Raw genomic sequence first — 24,223 nt, 5'->3', positions numbered from 1 at the left:
TTCTAGATCTAGTACACAGTCTAATTTGAAATAGATAATTGGATTTGGATTCTACTTTCCGAAATAAGTGGTGAACAAAACAGTAGATTTGTAGGATCGCATTTTAGGATTTTGTCGTTAGATTCAATATTAGTCGACTGTTGGCACATTAGTGACGTGGCACATATAACTGTATATTCCTCAAATGTATGTTTATGTACAACTATGTCTTCTAATCTCACCTTCTGAAATGAGCAACGAAATCCTGAATTCTCAACAGCACTAAAACTAACTCAAACATTGTTACTCCCGAGTTTTGAAAATATCATAAAACATAAACAAAAACAAAAAATTAAAAGCATATAAAAAATGAAGAATCCCATAACAAATCATCACATAAATTAAGCAAAGAACTTACAGCACAGCATTATCAATTTTTTTCTCTTTTCAGTATTCGATGGCAACATAATAACAGTACATACAAATAGAACATTACTCTAAACAAAAGAAACAAAAGAAAAAAAAAACAATAATAACAATAACAAAACTAACAAAAGCTTTTTACATCCTCCGCAAAAACCGAGATGCATTTAATTTTTTTTTTCTTTCTTTCGGATTCGGGCGTATACGATTACGAAGCAAGCGTGAATATAGTAAGCACAGAGATAGAAAAGGGATGTCAGGGGCCGCGGTGTTTGCGGAAGCAGAGGCAGGCGTGGGGCTGCTGGTCGCCGGGGATCATGCCGCCGCCTTTGGAGGTGTCGATGGCTTCCAAAAGGGACACCACTTCGTCCATCTCCGGCCGCTTCTCCGGATTCGCGTCCCAACACTTCCTCATCACGTTCGACAGCGAGCTCGGGCAACACCGAGGGACCTCCGGTCTCAGATTCTGCAAACCCCACCACCAACAAAAAAGAAAATATACAAATTATTCTCTCTTCTGACGCCTTTTGGAACCCGAGAAATGCGAGGGAGAATGGACATGGAATGTGGACTTGGAGGAAAAATCAAAATTCTATGTTGTTTTTGGACGTCGTGAGAGAGACAGCAGACACAAAAATTTAGATGGATTTCATTTTATTTTATTTTTTTTGAAAGATGGATTTCATTTTCCACCAAAATTTTCATGGAAAACGAATCCACTCATTAGTTATACACAAGGGGAAAAAAAATCATTTTGCACTTTTGCCCATTTTTCATAAATTTTTACATTTTTTACCCTAACATTTATAAATTAGCTCCCCTGAACTTTATTTTGTATATTAGTCCCCTCTAATCTAAATTCTTGGCTTCGTCCTTGGTTATACATAGTCCCTTCGATTTGCATAAAGTGGCTAGTTTACTATGCTAAGTTTTTTTTTTTTTTTTTATACCGGAAGTAGTCACTAAACTCCGTTTGGAACCCGAGAAATGCGAGGGAGTAGGAGAATGGAATGTAAATTTGGAGGGAGGATAAAAATTCTATGAGAGAGAGAGAGCAGACATAAACGCAAGCGGTCTTCACACGTAGAAATTTAGATGGGAGTAATACGAATTATTCTCTCTTTTCTGAGGCTTTTTTACCGCGAGTAGTCAGTTGCTAGGCTCTGTTTGGAACCCGAGAAATGCGAGGGAGAATGAAAATGGAATGTAAAATTGGATGGAAAATCAAAATTCTATGTTGTGTTTGGACGTTGTGAGAGAGAGAGCAGACACAAAAATTTAGATGGATTTCATTTTCCACCAAAATTTCCATGGAAAACAAATCTACTCATTAGTTATATATACATAGTCCATTCTATTTTCATTTCCCTTCTATTTTTCTTCCACTCAAACGCCACAAGGAAAATAAGAGGGTTGCCATTTTCTCCGTGTTGTTTGGATTGCGTGAAAAATATAAGGGACAGGAAAAATTTACAACTAAAGAGAGGATTCAAATCAGGTGAAAAAATGAAACGTCTAAATTTTTGGATGTGGGATCCGCCGCGTTTGTGTCTTTTTTTCTCACTTTCTCCTCTTCGCATTCTTTCATATTTTCAATGGCTTCTCAGCACAATATATAATTGTAATTCTCCTTCCCATATTGCCTTCTATTTGATTTTTTCACTTCCACTCGTATTTTCACTTTCGCCGTATTTTCAAGGTTCTAAAGGAAAGACTTATGCAAGTAATGTCTCTTACATAATTTTGTGCGCAAAATGATCCTCAAACTCAAACAATTAGTTTTGTAGCATTTTGGTCATTTTATTAAAAAATTTCACTAAAAACACAATCTTTCTATATGAAGTGTTTACCACTTAACTATCATCTCGTCATTTACTGATATGATATATATTGTCTGGGTAAATATTTTTAGTATTATCTGACCTGGCGAACCACGGCGGAAGTGACTTCTGAGAAACTGAGGTCGGGATAGGGCATGTCACAGCAATATATCTCCCACAGACAGATTCCAAAGCTGTACACATCACACTTCCTGTTGTACGGATTCCCGTTCAGAACCTGCAATTTATTATCGAATATTCGCCCAAACATAAAAATATTTAAGGAAGGAAATTCGCAAAATAGCCTGAGGTTTTTACCTTTAGGCCAACTAACCAAACTAACTAAAAAAAGTTTACTCCAATCAAAGTGGCTAGTTTACTATGCTAAGAAGTTTGTCCAACGCAGTTACTTTACTATATTTCTCTTTTATTTATTAATTTTCTGGGGTGAGACGTCTTTGTCGCTTTATATATTGAATTACAATGCGAGTCACCCTTACAAGAAAATTGATATTCAGGAAAATAATTTTTTTTTATTGATGATAAAAATACCTCGGGAGCCATGTAACCGAGCGTCCCAGTCTCTCCGGTCATGTCATTAGGGTTTGAAGCCTCGACACGGGCAACCCCGAAATCGGCTATTTTTACTGTGCGTGTCTTGTCCAACAACATGTTCTCCGTCTTCACGTCTCGGTGGACTATCTTCTGAGAGTGTAGGTAACTCAAACTGCACCCGAAAAAAAATATTACTAAATCAACAAAAAAATAGAGAGAGAGATATAATCTTTCGTTATGGTGAGAGTGCGAGACAAGGGAAAGGTCGAAAATACCCTCTAGAGAGGTCGAGAGCGAGCTGAACGACGACCTTGAAAGCGAGCTTTCGGCGCCTGTTTTTGATGAGGTAAGACTTGAGATTCCCGCCCTGGAGATACTCTACTACCACGCAGCACACGCTCGTCGGCATTCCGATCGGGCCGTTCTCCGTCTGTAATCGCAACTCCGACGAGCCCATCGTGGCTCCTATGAACTGGAATCACACACACCAGAACATATTCAGATTCTATTGAAGATAACGTGAGACTCAAGCAACCCAAAAAAAGATAAGACTGTAAGACCTTGGTCACATTGGGATGGTCAAGTTTATGCCACACAGCAACTTCTTGGGTAAAAGCTGATCTCAGTGAAGAAATCTCAGCTTCTGTTCTGTGTCCTTCTTCACCCCAATCAAGCAGTTTCACTGAATTTCCAATTATTTAATTAATGAGTAATTTGTAAGCTACATATGACAAGATAGATTATAATTTTGTTTCCAAATGATTGTGTGTGGTGAAATTATTATTTTTAATAAAAAAATAAATTAGAATCTTCAAGAAAATATTTCAGCGCACAGATGGGATCACATGAAAGCTAAATAAAATAAATTGAATATATAATTAATAAATAAAGAAAACAGTGTCTTCGTTATCAACAACAGCAAGAAGGCAACAAACTTCATCCACAATCCGTGCTTAAGAGTCACGGATTTCGTAAGAGTTACAATCACAATTGTCAATCAATCACCACAAAACATTAATAGATAAATAATATATAAAATATAAAACTTCATACTCCTATAAAAACTAAAATAAAACTTAAAAAAAATAGATCAAGAACATTGCAGTACATGGTAAGTGGTGTGACATCATTTTTTAGGATAAATTTCAAATGATGATCCATCCACCTAATCCCGTATTGTAACTGAACTAGTTTGCAAGGCACATCATCAAATTTCAACCACATTTGTTTTCTTATCATAAAATTTATATTAAAAACAAAACATTTTCACTATCACCACTCAAGGTCAAGGAATGGAAGATCAAACAAAAATGAAATAAAAGCTCTTTTTATTCAAGAACTTGAGTTTTTCATCTTTTTATTGTAAAAATGTTAAGTGACTAAAGCAAAATAACATAGAAAAAAAAATATGAACAATGATTATATTAACGGCTGATGTAATTCTCAATATGAAATACTAATGGCACAACATGAACAACAAATCAAACACATTATCAACAGAAACAAAACAATAAATGGAATGGATCGAAATTTCAAGACGTTAGACCATTCACTGAAATATTTCAATATTGAGTCTTTTTCTGCTTTCTGTTTTCTAATAACTTGAATCCATTGTAACAAAAATATTTATTAATTAAAATTCATGAATACATAACAATTAGTAGGACGCTTCATGTTTCTTGTTATAAAAATGTTATTTTAATTAAAATAATAATAGATTCTAGTTAGGTGGCTTTTTTTTTTGTAAAATTTAAGCTAATACTAACTGCAACATTCAATATTTTACTAAATTATAAAAAAATAAAAGGAAAATAGAAGAACAGACCGGCGACATCTTGGCCATCGTAGACGCCGCGATGGACGGTCCCAAACGTGCCACGTGCAATGACTGTCTTGATGAGAAGCTTCGAAGGGTCGATCTCCCATTCCTGCCTTTCCTTCAGCTTGGAGGCGCCAATGGCCGCGCTTGGCCTGCCCAGACTTATGCTCAGCTTCGTGTCGTTTTGCAGATGATTGTGTTGGACGTTTTCGCTGTCGTTTTCTTCGCCGACCCTCTTCGTCCTCGCCTTGCTGAGGTGTCTCTCGAGCTGCTCGTCAAGGCTCTTCAGATCAATCTGATCTGCTCTCACGAACCCATCATTGCTTTCCTTCATTTTCACCGACCCAACACTAAGAACTTGAATCTAATCCTTTATTTTCTTATGGGTCTCTCTCAATCGCTTAAAGACTCGGACTTTATTTCTGGAATTTGGGGATTTTAGAGGTTCATTGTGTGTTGAAAGTGTTTTCTGTGATCGGTTAAAGACTCGACCTTTATTGGGGGGATTTTTGGGGATTTTGATTAGAGGGAGGCACGGAGATTCGTTCTGCCTGTGTTGAATGAAATGATTTCAGTTATGATGTGCTTTAGGAATAATCAGCAATCAAGAAATTTGTCTTGGAAGTGTGAGGGGAGAGAGAGAGAGAGAGAGATTTTATTTTTCACAAGTTTCGTGGAATTGAGTTGAGACTGAGAGTTAAGAGTTTGATCTGAAAACCAATCAGGTAGGCATGTGGGCACATGGAATTGCCTGAGCCATGTGAGCACAGAAACTCTGACCCACTTTTGGTCTCTTCTCCCTTATTTTCTATTTTCTATTTTCTCTTTTCTCTCGCTCACACTATTAATTTACCACCTTCTTTCTTTCTCTCTAGTCATACTTTTCATAAAATATTTCATTTTTAACAATAATACAAAAATTATAAAAAAAATTTAATTTTAACAAAAATTATAAAAAATTTAATTTTAACAAAAATTAAAATATTATTTACCGCAACTACATTATACGTATACCCAAAGTTTTAAATGTTGTTTTCGTTACCGTTTCGAACCTCATGATTTACGAAAAAAAACGATAAGTCGATGAAAAATCGAACGGAAAAAATGTGGAAAAAATTATTCGATTTTCCGTTTTCAATGAAAAATCGACATACCGATGGAAAACCGAACAAAAAAAATATGGCAAAATATATTTAAAATATATACATGTAATATATATATATATATATATATATATACATATATACATTGTATGTAATACATACATATGTTCACCACTACAAATCAAGGAATAGAAGTCGGTATATATGCGTTGCTTAGTTATTTGAGCGACGCTCAAAATAATTTATTTGAGGTGGGATGATGTGGCGAGCAAAGGAAGGGCCATCAAAATAAGTTATTGATGGGTTTTTACAGAGCCTACTAGAGCCAAATGTTATGTATAATAAAACCCAAGTTTCACTTTTTACCTCTCATAGCCGTCTCTTTCTTTTCTCTTATGTTCACCTTCCACACTTAAATCTTCCAGCCCACTTATCCGGTGTCGAACACCACCACCGACCCACGTCATTCACTGTACTGCGAAACTCTCTCTACGTGAACGATTGCGGTACCGGTGCCGCTTCTTCTCTCTCGCTCAACCTCCTTCGACCATCGCCGACTCCGCCGTGTTCTTTGTCTCTCTCTTCATCATCTTCTCTGAGTTGTTTTTTCTTTTCCTTAAAGTGGTTTGGTTTATTTTTTTTTACTGATGATGTTTTTTCACTAATCACGATTAGTTTTTTTTTTTTTTGTGTACTTGTCTTCAACCGTCTCGAGCCCACACCCCTATCTCCGTCGAGATCTGGCCAAGTCGTATTTGTTATGGATTTTTTTCCCAAATTACGATAAAAAATAGAAAACGACGAAAATCGACGAAAAACGACGACGAAATGGAAAAAATATTACCTTCGTCGAAAATCGACGAAAATCATCGACATTTAATTCCTTGGTTATACCAAGCATTATACCTTCAATTTTAAAGATACATTGCACATCGATCGTAATATAGTGATATTAATTAATTTTACAGTTACATAGTAAATCATAGGGATAAACTGTACAAAAAAGTAAACTGATAAATCCTTTAGCAACAAATAAATTAATATAAATAATAATTAGTATATTATATTTATATATTATTGATATTTGATTTATTATTAATATAATATTAAAATTATAATCAACTCGTGAGTAAATAAAAAAGATAAGTGATTGCGGCACATTTGTAGTATTTGTATAAACAACTAGTTTACAATAGTTTTTTTTTTTTTTAATCTTTTTGCGGTATTTGCGAAAGTTCCGTAATTTTTTGGAGCATTGATATTTTCTATGAATTAACTATAATTAATCCCCTAATAAAATAGTCAAAATTTCATAGCATATGGAAATATAGTCAATTATGATTCGGACTGAGTAATATATCATTTTCTTTACAAAAAAAAAAAAATTAATCCCTCTTTCAAAAAATTAATCCAATTTTAATATATATATAAAAAAACCGAACAGCCAAAATCACAAAACCTAATCAAAGAAAAATACGGGATCAACATGCAAATCTTAACCTAACAAAAAAAAAAAAAAAAAAAAAAAATTGATACTCCATCAAACCACAGTACCACACGAATACGAAAATCAAACATTTAGAACCACTAAATAAATAAGAGCATCTCCGATCATGATGCACAATTTTGATCTAAAATACATCTTTGCATCAGTGAACAGTATTTTTCACTTCAATTCATCTCTATTTTACATCTCTTTAAAGAATATTCTGAGTATATTCTTTCCCACTTGAATTTTTTTAAAATTACAGTTTTAAACCAATAATACTTTTATATTTAACAAATTTACCCAAAATATATAATTATTCTTTTCATATCACCAAATTTGTATATGTGATTTAATTTTATGAATAAAAACACATGAAATAAAATTTGGATCTATTACATCAAACATGCCAATTTATCAATTGATAAGAAAGTACATAAACCAAATCATTACGTACATTTGTTAATCGATTGTAGTAGGGTTTTTTTTTAATGTCTTTGTTATGTTTATTTCAATTGTCTATGTAGTATTGTGGGTTAATTGTAGTATTTTTTTTGTTATTGTATGAGTTGTATTTAAATTGAAGTATTTTAGACTATATATTTAATAATTTAAACAGTTTTATTAAAATATATACATAAGGGATAAAATTGTAACTACAAATTCAAATAGGGTCAATTATAGAATTATTAAAAGTTGTGGTATTAAAAAAAAGTTTATACATCTATGAATAGTGGTGATTTATATTTGGATCACCCCTATTGAAATAAGATGCAAATATAGAAAATGCATCAAATTATAGATCATGATTGGAGTGAAATCTCTAAATGTTGATGCAAAATGCATCACCATTGGAGATGGTCTAAGCTATGGATTGACAATCAGGTCCAAATAAGACAATAAACTGTAAAAAAAATAAAAAAAAATAAAAAAAAAAATAAAAAAATTGAATCTCACTTTCTAAAGAAACTAAACTTTTGTCAAACCACATAAAGACGAAAAATTAAAAATATCATCAAATCTAATCGAAATCTCTCTCTTTTTTTTATTAAGAAAGTTAAATTTGTATCAACTTTTAAATAACTAAAAATGTAAAAGAATATATATAAAGTGAGAGTAGATTTTTTTTACTATACGAGAATGTAGATTTAAGAAATAGAGATAATGTATTATACAAATATGGGAGATGTACGAGGAAAATGAACTTTAGAAAGTGGTGGAAAGAAATTGAGATATAATAAATACATAGAAGAATAAAACCGTTGCAAATCAAGAAGAAAAGAGATAGAAATCCATGTCTGATTAATAAACGATAAATTATAAGAACTAAACATTCAAATTTTAAAATAGTCAACGTTTCAATTTTTTTTTAATAAAATAGCTAATTTTGCTTATGTGACAACTTAACCAAAACTTTATTTCCAATTATATCTTTAAACATATATTTAATTTTAAACAAGGTAATTTTAATTTTAGAAATAAAATTGATTGTTTTTACTTTCTCTAAAAAAATGACGACTTTTATTTGAACTCTCTCTCTCTCTCTCTCTCTCTCTCTCTCTCTCTCTCTCTCTCTCTCTCTCTCTCTCTCTCTCCAGACTCATATGTTTGTGTTATATATACACCAAGACCTACGATAATGCATATATATCATCTTCTAATTTTTTTTTTTTTTTTTTTTTGAGGAAGCGTGGTCGGAGCCACGAAATATCATAAAAGCCCTCACGTATGGCGGAGGAAAACCGTGGTTACAAAAATAAGAATGAAACAGAAACCATCGGTAAAGAAAACACGAATAAACTCAAACAACAAGGGCCCTAGGAGGCCGTGCGGGACCTCAACTCGCGATCATCGGCCCTAATAGCCTCCTCCGAACAAGGCGGGACTAAACCCAGCCAGGTCGAGGACGAGTGATGGTTAACCGCAAAGCGCGCTAGATTATGCGCTGCAACATTATAAAGACGAGAAATATGCATAATGCGAAAAACCTCAAGCTCCCTCACCTCTCTGAAGATGCGGTGCAAGATCGTCCTAAGCTCTGTTGCAGTCGTCACGCCCTCATTGATCATCCTCACCACCCCCAAGCAGTCAGACTGGATCTCCGCTCTCCTGCCACCGACGCTGCGAGCTAGCTCTATGCCTTGGAGGACAGCATACGCTTCCGCAAGCTAGGGGGAGAACCCCCTAGCCAGGAAAAGCGTTTGCGAGGCGATCACCTCTCCGGTGTGGTTTTGAACTATACAACCGACACCGAAGCCTCCACGGTCACGAGCGAGTGCCGCGTCGACGTTAATCGAGAGGGTCTCGTCCCTAGGGGGGTCCATCTGGGGGTCGTAGTCACCCTCGTGCTCGTCGGAGTCTCCCCAACCATAGCCGCTCTGTACTACTCGAGGAAGCTCACCGTCCACTGGACTAGCTGTGGCTGGCTCCAAGCTGATCTCCCGGCTAAGACATTGTTCCTGTGGTTCCAAAGTTCCCAGATAATAGTAATGAAAAGCTCATGGAAACGAACCTCAAGGATCTCCGTCACTATGAGGATAGCGTCGAAAACATCGCCGTCTCTGAAAGGCGGAAGAATGTGGCCGAAGCCCACCTCCTTCCAGACTCTCATGCTCCACCTGCAACCCCAAATCGCGTGGAAAACTGTCTCTCTCGCCTCTTGACAAACAGGGCAGCTGTCGTCAAAGGTGATCTTCTTCTTGGCTAAGACTTCTCTGGCCGGAATTTGGCCTAAACAGACTCGCCAACAGAAGAGTTTCACCTTAGGAGGGGCTCTCAGCTGCCAGAACTTCGTCCACCACATCTCCATCACCGTCGGATCTGAAGAGCTGGCGGCCGGAGTACTGGCTCTCTCCATCGCTACACGGTAACCGCTCTTGACGGAGTACATCTCATTAATGGTGGTGGTAGTCAAAATGTAAATCAGTATGTGGTTGAGTGTTAGAGTCTGACAAAATAAAATACTGAATGTTTTTTATGTCTGATCTCGCACGTGGTAGAGTCTAGATACCACAACAAATCAGTGATGAGTTTTCCTTCTAATGAAGAAGGAAGAGCGCTCAATGAAAAAAAATAAATAAATAAAGCACAATTATAAAAGTAATTGTGTGGAAGGTGCCAATTTCTTCCTTTATATATTAATAAAAAAAAATATCTTCTATTGCTTGTTTTCCTAGTTTCGATGGTTTTTTGGTTTTTCTCTTACGTATGGCATTAAAGTTAATGATTGCTAATATATATTTCTAATTTATTGCGTTTTTTTTTGTTTTTACACAGTTAATAATCGTAAATATCTGTTAATAACTTACTGGATTTTCATGTTTCTAGGTTTTACACAATTAATAATTGTTAATTATCATTAATAACTATTAACAACTATCAAACTGTTGTTGTTTTTTACCTCTTTTCTATGACTAAAAATGTGACAAAAATAGAGAGAGAAAGAGAGAGGGTTGAAATTTTCACACAAAAATTAGCTATAAATCACATATTAAATCCAAAGTCAACCACTAATTGCCTATAAATATAAAAACAAAACCGATTCTTTGAATCTAATATATATAATTGGTAAAAAAAAAACCGTGTATTTAAATTTAATGAAGGACAAAAATGAAATTTTGTTAGTGACACATCATCGCAATGACTATTTCTTTAAAACTTTTGAAACGTTGTCCAAATTAAAGTTATAACCTTTGATCAATAGGATTTATTTGCTAGAGTGCCGTTAATATATTGATGTATATAATATGTTTTTTGACATATATATGTGTAGTCTTATACAATTTTACATACTTTTCTTAGGGAGGGAATCAAGAGAAAATATCATTTAAGAATGAAGGTTAGAGCAGAAAATAAATAAATTTATAATGAAGGTAGAAACTGTAGAGTTGAAAAGTACAACACATCAAATATGTTTAAATTGAGGACAACTCTAGTTACTAATAAGTTTAAGTTATATCGGATCATTTGTACTTTGGTATAATGGTAATAAGTATCGTTTTTAAACTGGAGGTCGTAATGTCTTTAAAATAAATTATATGAGATCAAATAGTAATTTTGTCAACCCACTCAGAACAATATGTGTAGATCCGACTTGCCCCCGTAGTCTTTGAGTATATCCGACTTTGCATTCGACGAGCTTCACTTATGTTTCAACTTTCAACTTGGCATATATCACAATATTGTTTTTGTGTACTTTAGTGTCTTCTTATCATCAATCATTGGTTTTTCTCCGCGGCATTTTAATAATGCTTTCTAAGACCATCTCTAAAACATCACACATTTTATCCTTATTGCAATGTTACATTTCGAGGCATATGAAGTGGTAAATAATAAATATGCATGGATCTCCAACACAAATATATTCACATTTTAGACCTCCATCAAGTGACGTTGTCTTAACTTGAATTGATGAGGTATTATGAATCATTAAGTATATCAAAAAGACCAATTGATTTTAGATGCAATTCCGCATCTACTATTTGAGGCATATAGTCATTTCATGTGATATCAATAGTAGCACAGTCAAGTTGAGCAAGATTGGCAACTATTGTGCAAGACAAAAATAATTATGATAGTTAAAAAAATGTAGAAGTCTACAACTATCATATGGTAATTCAAGCATTCCTAACGTAACACAAAACTCATATTATTTAGCAAAGCACTAACAAGAACACAAACATTGAACACAATAATAAACTATGTAGCATAATTATAACCCATTGAAGCATTGTTATGATCAAAGTTACATTTTTTTTAAGAAATTAGAATTCCACAAGATTAAACCGACTAGACCATGCGAAAATGTTGTTGCATATAAACCATCAAGACCTAATCGCAGGATTAAACTTACTCGGGATCTGTCAAAATATTTTCCTATCTCGAAATCGGAGATAAGCTCCTTTCAAATTCAAGGATGACAACATGAAATGTCACCCAAGCAACAACAAGCCAATAATGCCTACCAACCTCCAAAAAGAGGACCACCTCCTCAAATCCGAAACCTGCATAATAAGCAAAACTTTACGGCAAGCATTCAAAAACTTCAGGTTAGTGAACAACCCACAATCTTCTTCTCAAATGTTGCGCTCTTGAGGTTTCAAAACAATCTCAGTGGAATAGCACACAACAATGAGAACAAAAAATCCAGCTGATTAGCAACCAAAGTTGTTGGAATATATCTAGGATTAAGAAAAGATTTATCGCATCTAGCAAGCATCGGAATATAAAAAATTTCTTCAACCTAGACAAAGCGCATGAACATATAATTTAAAATTTTAAAACTACATTTAATTTTTACTCGGTACCAACCTTGAATGGAGCTTGAACGTTGAGAAGCCTTAGGAAGGTTGAAATGCTCGTCTCCCCACTCAGCTCGCCTCTCCCACTAGTCTTCTTGAACCTGTGAGTAACCACAAAAGTTTCTACCACTAGAGTCTATAGAGAATGGTTAGGATTTAGTGTGTGGGCATTTTTAAACACTATGACTCAAGAATAAGTCTTTGAGCCAAAGAGCTAAAACAAAACGCTAGGTCTAATGAGGACCTAGGTGCCAAAACAAAAGAACAAGAAGAGATAGAGAGAGAGAGGGTGGGCGGCTATAAGTTGTAGAGAGAGAAGCTCTCAATCTCTAAACTTGTGTGTTCAACATTGTGAATGAGGTGAGGTATTTATAGGAGGAGAGATTGCCTTGAAGAGGTAGTTTCCTATTTTCTATTGAATATCAAATATTCATGTGTTGGAATTGATCTAGGGTTTAAGAAAAAGATTAACGCTTCGGTAAGCGGCGAAATTTTAAAAATTTTCTTTTACAAGTAAAACGATTTTACTAACCTGGACAAAGTGCAAGTACATGTAAATAAAAACTATAATGAGCATTATAAAATTTACTAACCTTTTTAGAAGCTTGAACGTTGAGAAGCTTTTGGAAAAGGTTGCAACGTTCGTCTCCCCTCGCAGCACGTCTCTCTTTCTTCCTCGGCAACTCGAGCAACCACGAAAGTTTCTATCACTAAATCACTCGAGAGAAAATGATTTAGTGAGTGGGCACTTTTAAACACGACGACTCAAGAACAAGTCTCAAAGTTGAAGAGCTAAAAACGCTAGGTCAAATGTGGACCTAGGTGCCAAAACAAAAACGAAAAGAACTTGGAATGAATGAAATGAGAAAAATAAGGCCTCTATTTATAGGAGAGGGATTACCTTCAACAAGGTAGTTTCATATTCTATAGAATATCACATATTCATGAGTCAAATCCTTATTTCCCATTCATTTTGGGCGTGCAAGCCTTGGCTTCTAGAAACAAATTTGTTTCCTATTTTGCTTGCCTTGGCCGCCCAACATAGTTTCCTCCTAGAGGAAATTTGTTTCTTTTTTTTTTCTTTTGACAAGTATCTTCATACATTAATGCACAAAATAAACTCTATTTCACACTATGGCATGAACGAAATTCAGCCTTCTTTTCCTAGGGTTGGACGTGCAAGGCTTCTAGAATGGGTTTCTAGATTTTTCTTCATTTGTTCAAGACAACATAAGAAAAGCCCATTAAGAATTTTCAAGTAAAATTCCATGAAATGAAATTAATCTTCAAGGCCCAATAAACTCTTCATGCCGAGTGTTTTAAATTTCATTTTTCATCATATGACAATGTCAAAAAATTTATTGACATTCATTTTGTCCTATGTCTAAAAAGACAAAAATACCTTTTAGACAATTTTCGTAAAACTTGTCTCGTTCTTGTTTTGACTTAGCTTCTAGTTTAACTATTCCTACTCGATGTGATTCGTGACAGTGACCTCATGGATCCAAATGAACAAAGCTTGAGCTAAATACTTGGACTCAAAAGTTCACAATCATTTTCCAAGTTTAGCTTAATGTCAACTGACTACACTAAAGAGTTGACACTGAAAATCTCTCGGTTCACATGAATTTATTTTCTACTCAAGAATTCAACCTAATTGTAATGAGTGGATCCACGGAATACTATCAATGTTTACCCTTCATGAATATCATCAGCTAGTCGGGATTTACAAAATTACCATTTTACCATTCTAGTTGTTATTTCCTCAACTCCTTTGTCGCTTGTTAATAAGTTAGAAACAATGTATTGACGATGAGCTAACAAGTCACATTGTTTCATCCAAAAGAGTCAAGACTCAATTTGGACACTGGCCAATTCATTTATTCACACTCCAAGGAACAAAGCATGAGGTGATATACATTGCATTTCATCAATCTTGTACATGAATTCCATATCTATGAGAACTTCACAAAGTTACTCATGACATCTTCATAACTTAGTACTTCACCAATAGGTCCTGTTCGGAATCACATAGTGAGTCCGAACTCTGACTTTCTCAAATGAGAATACGTAAGCTATGAAATGACATGTCTCATTTCAGGATTAAGGTAAGCACGATGCAATTCATACGTAGTGACTTTGAGACATAAGAGGATAAATGGTTTGTTCTTATTTTGCCTCTAGAAGTGCACTGGTCAATTCAGTACCTTCGAAAGATACCTAGAAGAACTATAGAGTCTCCAACTCTCAATGCCTCATAACCAGACATCATAGATTCTCCTAACAATCGTACTGAGGTCAATAGTCTTTTGACCCTTAGATTGCGAATATATCGTTTTAAGCAAACTACGAAGAGTTTGTTCATGCAAATCTACATTTGTCTCTTCGTAAGTTGTTAAGTTTGTTTAGGTCTAAAGACTAAGGTTTTATCATAAAGCTTCAAACAGACAAGGAAGAATGAATGAACGTTTCAACTTTTCATTAATGAATAAGCAATTCCAAGCAAGAGTCTTCGTGAGACTATATTACATCAAATGTACACAAATAGACACTACTACTCTTCTTGTGGGCACCATTGACAACATCATGAGCATAATCTTTATTTCCCATTCCTATCAAAATACCAAGGTGGGAAGTAGTTTCCTCTTTTCTTCCATGCTTGGCCGCCCAAACCTATGTGGCATGTGCCACAAAATTGTTTCCTTTTTTTCCTTTTGGCAAGTATATTCATACATCAATGCACAAAATAAATTCTCTTTCTCTCTTGATGGTGCACGAAATTAGACCTTCTAGAACATGCTTCTAGATGTTTCTTTATTTGTTCATGACAATATAAGAAAAGCCCATGTAGAATTTTCACATAAAATTCCATAAAATGAAATTCAATCCTCAAGGCCCAATACACTAATGTTGGTCGTTTGACTTATTTCAAAAACTTATTTATTGACATTCATACCATCTTATGTCCTAAATGATAAAATTACCCTTTACACAATTTTCGTAAAACTTGTCTAGTTCAACGTTTGAACTTGTTTTGACTTAGCTTTCTTGTTTAACTAATCCTACTCTAATGATTTGTGGTAGTGACCTCATGGATCCAAATGAACAAAGCTTGAGCTAGCATACTTGGACTCAAAAGTTCACAAACCTTTTCCAAGTTCTAGCTTAATGTCAACTGACTCCACTAAAGAGTTGACACTGAAATCTCTCGGTTCAAATGAATATATTTTCTACTCAAGAATTCTACTTAATCGTGATGAGTGGATCCGTTGAATATTATCTAGTTTACCCTTCATGAATATCATCAACTAGATGGGATTTATAAAATTACCATTTTACCCTTATAATTGTTATTTCTTCAACTCATTTGTCGCTTGTGAATAAGTTAGAAACAATGTATTGACGAGGAGCTAACAAGTCACATTGATTCATTCAAAAGAGTCATGACTCAATTTGGACACTGGCCAGTTCATTTATTCACATTCCAAGGAACAAAGCATGAGGTGATATACATTGCATTTCAGCAATCTTGTACATGAATTCCATATCTATGAGATCTTCACAAAGTTGTTCATGTTATCTTCATAACTTAGTATTTCACCAATAGGTCTTGTCTATATCACATAGTGAATCTAGAACTCTGAATTTCTCAAATGAGAGTATGTAAGCTATGAAATGACATGTCTCATTTCAGGATTGAGGTCAGCATGATGCAATTCATACATAGTGACTTCGAGACAGAAGAGGTTGAATGGTTTGTTCTTATTCTGTCTCTAGAAGTGCACTAGTCAATTCAGTATCTTCAGAAGATACCTAGGAAGAACTATAGAGTCTCCAACTATCTATGTCTCATAACCAGACATCATAGATTCTCCTAACAATCATACTGAGATCAATAGCCCTTTGATCCTTAGATTGTGAATATAATGTTTTAAGCAAACTATGAAGAGTTTGTTCATGCAAATCTATATTTGACTCTTCATTTGTTGTTAGGTTTGTTTAAGGACTAAAGACTATGGTTTATCATAAAGCTTCAAACATATAAGGAAGAATGAATGAAGGGTTCAACTCTTTATTAGTTATTCAGCAGTTACAAGCAAGAGTCTTCATGAGATTTTATTACATCAGATGTATATAAGTAATGACTACTACTCTTCTTGTGGGCACCAATGCCAACAAAAGCAAGAACACATCATTCAGAACTTAAAAGTTCCACTGACAAGAGAAAATCTAAACTAAACAAAACATCTAGTATATTTTGAAATAATAAAAAAACTACTGAAAAATCAAAGTCCTTTTAATAAGATCTCGATTGGACATTGTGGGCTTGAGCACGTGAGTTTGGCTGACCGGTGAGACGGCGAGCACACGAGCAATGGTGACGACCTCGGGGCCGAGAGGGTAAGACCGGGCTTTGGAGTTGGTCTCGATCCCGTGGCCAAATCCGAAGAAGATGCATTAAATCAACACTAAAAAACTCCAAAGAATACCGAAAAGGACCGACATTGGTGGCGGAGGAAAGGTGGATGATATGGATCTGAGGTCTATCGCCGAAGAGAGATCTTGGCGCCGACGGGGGAAGTGGACCGAGCAGAGAATGTTGTTGAATACACCAAACTCGAACTTTTGACTAGAGGAGGAAATGAGAGACGACAAACCAGCCACCCTCATCACTAACCCTTAGGTCCTTCTAGAGATAGTGTCATTCGAGTTCATCCCCACTCCGTTACGACTCTCTCAAAACCAAAAGGAACGTGACCTCAAGAACTCGACGGGAGCAACTAGCCACCATCATCATCAACCCTTAGTTCTGACATTCGAGTTCGTCACCAATCCATCACGACTCTCTCGAAACCAATGGAAACGTGATCCCAAGGACCCTAAGAGTGACACACGTGTCAAGCATCAACTCCACCACGTGTTTCGTGAATGTTATATGAGAAATCTCATTAACACTAATGTTTTCAACAAATAAGTCAATATTTTACTTACTATAAAATAGTTAAATAATATAGCTGCTGCCCAAAACATATATATAGCACCAAAATAAAATAACCTTAAATTAACCTCTAGTTTTTAAAAAAAAAAATCAACAAAACAACCAAAAATACCTCAAATATAGCAATAAATCCAAGAGATATTGTTAATGCATTTTTTTATATCAATATTCATGGGACACGTGTCGAGGTGCGAGCTTGAGACGTGTCTCGATCTTGGGTTGCGAAACGTCGAATCTCCTATGGTTCCGAATGGATTGTGACGGGTCAGAGATGGTTTTACGATCGTGGTGGAGACCTTCGGGAACTTGACGTGGGTGGTGTGCTTTTCTGTGCCCTTCATTTCCCTTAGTTGAAAGAGAAGATACAAAGGGTGATATATTTCCGAATGTTCCTCTTATTAAATGAAGAACAAGAGAATTAGATTTCTCAAGTTATTGGACACCTTTTGAGAGGGAATGTAATTTGGTATAATTTTAGCCTTTGTTTGTGAAAGAAATATGAGAGAGAGGGACAAAAATAATATTTCTTCTTCAATTCTAGAGAGAAAGGAAGTAGATCATTCTTCTTTGTGTTTTGAGGTGAGATAGTTTGTCTCGATTGCCGAGGGCTTAAGCGAAACATGAAAATGAGGCCTTACAAAAATAAATAAATAAATATAAAATTCAAAGTATTAATATAAATTTTTAAAAGCTATTTCTAACATTGTCTTCTTTTTCAATTTCAATTTCATTACAATCACCAATTTTTTCTTCATTACCCATTGTAACTTTAGATTTTTTTACCATCGTTTTACTATTTTCATACTCATGCCAATGATCGAAATACTGTTACCGTTACCGTTCCGAGCTTTCGAATTTACTGGTAACCCCCTGTACCGTAAAGGAATACTGGGGGAAGCGGGGAAAAAAAAGGAAACCGGTACCGTTGAACTTACCGTTACCGTAGAGGAATACCGTCAAATACCGTATTTACCGAGGGGAATTCAGAAAAGAAATATACAAAAAAACATACAAAGTACGTAGGATAAAATTCATAAAATTAAAAATAGTTTACAATGTTTCAACACAATACCAAATTCCAAACACAACAAAAAGTAAGTTCAATAGAAGGAATATAAATGACTACTCAAGTGAGATTTCAAGATTTCAAAGGAAATAATATCAAGGAATTTCTCGAAGGAACGAGGAAATAATCGAGAATGAGAAATTAAGAATATCAAGATCGATAAGGTTTTAGAATATTTTCACGAATGTAAGAAGGATTGTGAAAGTGAAAATATATTTTAGCGACCTAACTAATTTCAACGTGAAAGGAATCCGGGAGGAAATTAGTGAAGTAAATTTCTCGTTATATTTTTCCGTCTCTCGAGTGAATTATGGTCCAATGAGTTTATCGAGTAATTTAAATATATTAAGGTAATGAGAAATCTCGGAAAGAGTAAATGAATTATCGAGTTTATCTCGAATGATAAATTAATTCCGAGGAAATATTCCGGAAATTAATTTAAGAAATACATTCTCAAGAATGGGAATTAATTCCGAGAAACCTTAAATATATTTTGATTAATCGAGAACGAACGGGAAAATTTTCGGTTCGAATAATATAATTATAATCTGTTCGGTTATGGATTTAACTAAATAATTATAAGAAAATGACGTGGTTGTAACAATTTTTAAGGGACCCATTTGAAAGAAAACAAGGAAAAGAGGTTGGATTATAATTATTAGGATAAGGTTGAGCTTGCCAACTCATCACTTATCTACATTAGTTACCTAATAAAATTAAAGGACACGGAAAAAAAAAAGAAAAAAAAAAGAAAGAAGAAAGAAAGAAAGAGAAAGAAAGAAAAGAAAGAAGAAGAAAAAGAGAACCGAGCGGGAGAGAGAGAGAGAGGGAGAGAGATCGAGGGAGAGCAAGAGAGAGAGAGAGAGAGAGAGAGAGCGAGCGACTGAGGGAGAGGGAGCTCGGCCGACAGCCACCGAGACCCGGAACCCACCTCGCGCGCGTGTTCTAGCCGAGAAGACGAGGACGCCGGACTGAGAGGAGACGCCGGGAAGCTAACCGGGAAAGGCGGGATATGGGAAGAAATGGCCGTAGTCGCGTCGGAAAGCTAGCAGGTTGGCGGGATCCGGGTTCCTTCCCGGTTCCCGGTCCGGTTCCCCCGGAATCACCGGAAACTTCCGGTTTTGGTGGTTCCGGTGCCGGGGAGTTCAGAAAAGGGGGATCCCGGCCGGTTCCCGGCCGGTTCCCCCGGGATTTCAATCCTTGTCTCGTGCACTTCATCATTCGTTATTTGATCTTTTATTCGTTATAAATTTTTCAAGAACTCTTTTTTGAGAGTTAACTAATTCTTCATTTTTTTAATATTTCATAACCGGAAACATATTTTCGACAAGGCATGGTTTTTGTATGTTCTAAAAAGTAAATCACACACGAAAAGTATAAAAAAAAAAAAAAAAAAAAAACTGAATGCAATAACGTAAAACATCAACACAAAAAATAATCAAGTTAGAGAGATAAACATTTGCTTGGAGTCAATAAATGATTGTCTTTTTCTTCTTTGCTTTCTTCACCTTGGTGATTCAATGTATTTGTCTCTAAATCTCTCAAATGGTCACTAATTATGAGAGAAACATTTTGATGATTATGAAAATGACATATATATATATAAATAAAACTCTATTAATCAAAGTTTACCTTAAAGATTAATTTTTTGAAGCTCCTCTCCTTTGAATTAATCTTTGTAGCAATAAAAAAAAATCGTTCAGCGTGGTGGAAAGTCGGTGTGTAACGGCATTGGAAAGAAGAGCAAAAGTCGCTCGTAAACTCATTCAGCGTTTCAATTAAAAATTGGGCCATAACTAATCATGGATTTTTTTTCTTCTTAGACGAATGCAATAATCAGATTCAAGTAAGAGAATAGGTACAATAAAATCATCAGATTTGCTAGAATATGGAGGCCTATTAAATGAAAAAATTTGGACTTTTTTTTCTTCCAATTTTTTTGGGTCTTAAGGCTTGGCTTACTTTGCTTACCATATGGGCAAGCCTTGAGTCCTGCTTCTAAATTGTTTTTGAGAAGTATATATTTGTTGAAGAAATTGACCATCCTAGTACCATTTGATAACCTATTTCATTTTTTTCCATCAAAACCATAATTTAAACAAATCTAGTAGTAAATCTTGAAGAGAGAATGTCTTTTTTTTTATCTATTTTTACCCTCTTCTCTTTTTTTTTTTTACTTTTTTTCCTAAATTTTTTTTCCGAGTCTCATCAAGAATTTTTTTTTTGTTTTTTTTTTAATCTAAGTTTGTTCGGCGATATATTGACATATATATGTCATTGACATGATTTGATGACATATAGATGTCAACAAATAACAACACTGAAAAGTTTGTTGATTTGTTGACATACATATCAATAATTGACATGTATATGTTAACAAATGACAACACTGAAAAGTTTGTAGATGTCAACAAATCATGTCATTTGTTGACATGTGGGCTTGCCACCAAACTCCGCCGCAATGCCGGGTTCGTAGACATCTCGAACAGCCTTCCCTCCATGGCCAACCTTGCCGATGAACTCCACTGCCGCGCTAGGTTTGTAGATGATTTCAAACGGCTGGTCAAAGATGGCTGTTTCAGCGGTGGCAGAAAATACTTTTTCGGCGACATCCTCGCGACGGTGTTTCTTGACGTAGTGATTTGGGATTTTTAAAAGGATATGGGTTTTTTTTTTCTGCCAGTGGGAGAGATTGTTAAAGATTGTGTAGAGAAACAATGAAAAGAAAAGAAAAAAAAAACGTAGAGAGCTGTGTAGGGAAATGAATTAAATGGTCTGGTAACAATTAAAAACTTAAGGGTACAAATGTATTTGTACATTGAGTTTTTTATTATTTTTGTCCAAATTATATTAATGATAAAAAAATGTTATAAAATGATAGTAAAATGGTCAATTTCTCAATTTGTCACTCTTTCCATATAGGAATCAAAACTAGTTGATTCATCCTGTCCTTACCCCACCCCACCCCACCCCATCCCATCCTTACCCCACCCCACCCCACCCCCAAACAATATTAAAGTAGCACTTGAAATTCTTTTCCAATTTTCGCAAAAATATTTGGTCAAATCTAAGCTCAGAATAAAGTGTATGCTTGTCCAAAAATTATAAGCTTCCCAAATTTGATCTTAATTAGTTACGTGAAAAAGAAAAGAAAAAAAAATTGTTGCCCTAACTAAGGTAGTTGCTTTTGATCACTAATCTTAGTTAGTGGTCCAAAAAAATATTTGATATTCATATCATACCCCATGAAATCACGCTCTCACAAAGTTTGGTCAAGACCCATTTAATGAATGATTCCAAGTGAGGACACTAAGGACAAAGGTTAGCCATACAATTTATGCGTTACGTGAATTTTTTTTTTTTTCAACTTTTAGTTTTATGATTTTAATTTCCACCGACTATAAATGTTTGGGTAGATGGATCAAAAATATCATCTTCATCATGTGCTCTGCTTTAAAAGCTTTTAAAGGCGGAACTACAACAAGTTTACTCATTGTATCCAATTTACAGAAATTAATGATGTAAGTGCTAAGCTAAGCTTATTTACTTGATTACTTCTTTAATATATATATATATATATATATACACACTAATTTGTAGACAAATGTAGGCGACGGTATACATTAAAGAGAAGGAAACAAAGATATAGTAGTCGTGCGTGTCGCAGGTAAAATAAATGTTATTAAGTAAAAAGTTTCAACTTGATAGTAAAAAATAAAATAAAAATTATTAAAAAAAAATAGAATAGAAAATTTACATTGAGCTGAGTTTAAAACTTAAATACTCAGCATGGCCGTGGAATTTTAGTTCTCAATGGACACCCGTCAAAGAGATGCAAAATAATCAAAATTTTGGATATTTCGATAAATTCTAAAAACTGGCCGAAAATCTAATATTGAGATCACTTTCGATCGTAATTATAAAATGTCAAGATTTCCACGTAGAAAAAATTAAAATTTATAATAAAATAAAATTTATATTTCATTAAAATTCATGTCGATAAGAGTTATAAATCAAACTACCTGGCAATTATCGGCAACTAGCATTTTAACCATATATATAAATATATATATATATATATATATATATATATATATATATATATATATTATAAAACGTGGGCGGAATCACGCGGCAATATATTAATACCCTCACGTATGGCGAAGGAAAACCGTGGTTACATCACCGGAAAGTCATTAAAAACACCACGGACGGCACAAGGCGGGACAAGCCCCGACCAACGTACCTCCGAATTGACAACTAGAGAAAAACGAGCCAAATTATGGGGTACCACATTACACGAACGAGGGATGAAGAGGATACTAAAATCATGAAAACCAAGAACACTAACCTTAATATCCTCACACGAACGAGGGATGAAGAGGATACTAAAATCATGAAAACCAAGAACACTAACCTTAATATCCTCTAAGATAGTGCCGAGCTCCGTAGCCGGAATGATTCTGTTCTTGACCGCACAAACGACTTGGAGGCAATCGGAATGCACCACTACCCGAGAACAACCGAAATCTCTACCGAGATCGAGCCCCCTAAGAATGCGGTAGCCTCCGCAAGAGGGGCGTCAAACCCATGAGCCTTGGCCGATACCTCCGAAGCCACAACCACCCCCCGATGGTCTCGAATCACACAACCGGTGCCATAGCGGTACCCTCTATCGTCAATGGCCACGTCGACACTCACCGTCATCACTCCGGGAGGCGGAGGCGGCCACTTGTCGAGCGCGGACTTGCTGCCCTTGGCGGAAGTGCCCATGTTCGCGACTCTATACTCCACGAGGAACTCTCCCGACCACTCCGTAAGCGCTTCGCGGGACCATGTAGCGTTACTGAAAAGGACTTTGTTCCTATGGTTCCAAATCTCCCAAACCAAGACAACAAACAAATCAAAATTACTAACCTCATCGGACTCTACGGCATTGGGGAAGATGGTTAAAGCATTCTCTCCTTGAAATTCCTTCAACATCGTCCCGAAGCGAGTAAGTTTCCACACCTTCCTTACCCAACGACACCCCTCACAAGGCATGATTGACCGTTTCCGGGCCATCACGACAAACGGGGAAACGGGCGTCGTCGGTAATGCGGCGGCGGCGGTGCGCAATGTTCACAGGGATCCAACATTTGCAAGCTCTCCAAGCAAAGAGTTTAACTTTAGGTGGAATCTTGAGTTTCCAAAGAGTGTTCCACCATGTAGCAAACCTCGAACGAGTTGATGATCTAGCCATCGGAAGGTTCAAACTAGCTCGTCAATACCCGTTTTTCACCGGGTACTCCCCGTCTTTGGAGTAATGCCACCGAAGGACATCACCCGAACTAGCTCGACTCGTTGAAATAGCAAGAATGGACTCTGCATCCTCCCTCTCGAACATGTCTCGGTCCAAGGCTTCATTCCACCCCCCTTCATAGTTCATAAGCTCCGTCACCCGCATATTATCCGGAATAAAATGAGGATCGACAAGGGAGAAATTGTCGGACAGTGGGATCCATTTTTCCTTAATCACAAACACGGACTCATCGTCACCCACTCTCCACCGAGACCCCTTGGTAATAATCTTCTTCCCCATGTTAACCCGCGCCAAAGGCTAGACCCGGCCGAGGGACAAGTAGCTCCGAGAAGGTCCCCCCCCCCCCCCAAGAAAATAGCTCGCACGTAACA

The 24,223-nt window shown here is 35.7% G+C and overlaps 2 protein-coding genes across 2 annotated transcripts; both read right to left on the bottom strand.

The window, feature by feature from the left end:
• Positions 1-342: 342 nt before the first annotated feature.
• LOC149383656 (serine/threonine-protein kinase 52-like) lies at positions 343-5,388 on the bottom strand. Its single transcript, XM_089628512.1, has 6 exons — positions 4,603-5,388; positions 3,338-3,459; positions 3,053-3,249; positions 2,775-2,949; positions 2,326-2,460; positions 343-868 (listed from the first exon to the last, which is right to left on the bottom strand). Exons 1-6 carry the CDS (start codon positions 4,928-4,930, stop codon positions 659-661), a joined length of 1,167 nt encoding a protein of 388 aa, XP_089484638.1. The 5' UTR covers positions 4,931-5,388; the 3' UTR covers positions 343-658.
• Positions 5,389-23,059: 17,671 nt separating this feature from the next.
• Positions 23,060-23,614, bottom strand: LOC149383655 (uncharacterized). Its single transcript, XM_089627868.1, has one exon. It carries the CDS (start codon positions 23,612-23,614, stop codon positions 23,060-23,062), a length of 555 nt encoding a protein of 184 aa, XP_089483994.1.
• Positions 23,615-24,223: the final 609 nt, after the last annotated feature.

The sequence above is a fragment of the Urtica dioica genome, chromosome 10 (assembly GCF_054948205.1).
Source record: "Urtica dioica subsp. dioica isolate 48M chromosome 10, U.dioica_male_clone48M_v1_H2, whole genome shotgun sequence".
Classification (NCBI taxonomy): Eukaryota; Viridiplantae; Streptophyta; class Magnoliopsida; order Rosales; family Urticaceae; genus Urtica; species Urtica dioica.
The sequence above is the reverse complement of the archived record's forward strand: the minus strand, read 5'-3'. Positions and strand labels throughout refer to the sequence as shown.

Coding starts and splice junctions, on each gene's coding strand:
- LOC149383656 (XM_089628512.1), bottom strand. CDS start 4,930: ATGAAGGAAAGCAATGATGGGTTCGTGAGAGCAGATCAGATTGATCTG. Junction 2,461..2,774: donor TCGGTTACATGGCTCCCGAG/GTATTTTTATCA, acceptor AATAAATTGCAG/GTTCTGAACGGGAATCCGTA. Junction 869..2,325: donor CTTCCGCCGTGGTTCGCCAG/GTCAGATAATAC, acceptor TGGGGTTTGCAG/AATCTGAGACCGGAGGTCCC.
- LOC149383655 (XM_089627868.1), bottom strand. CDS start 23,614: ATGGCCCGGAAACGGTCAATCATGCCTTGTGAGGGGTGTCGTTGGGTA.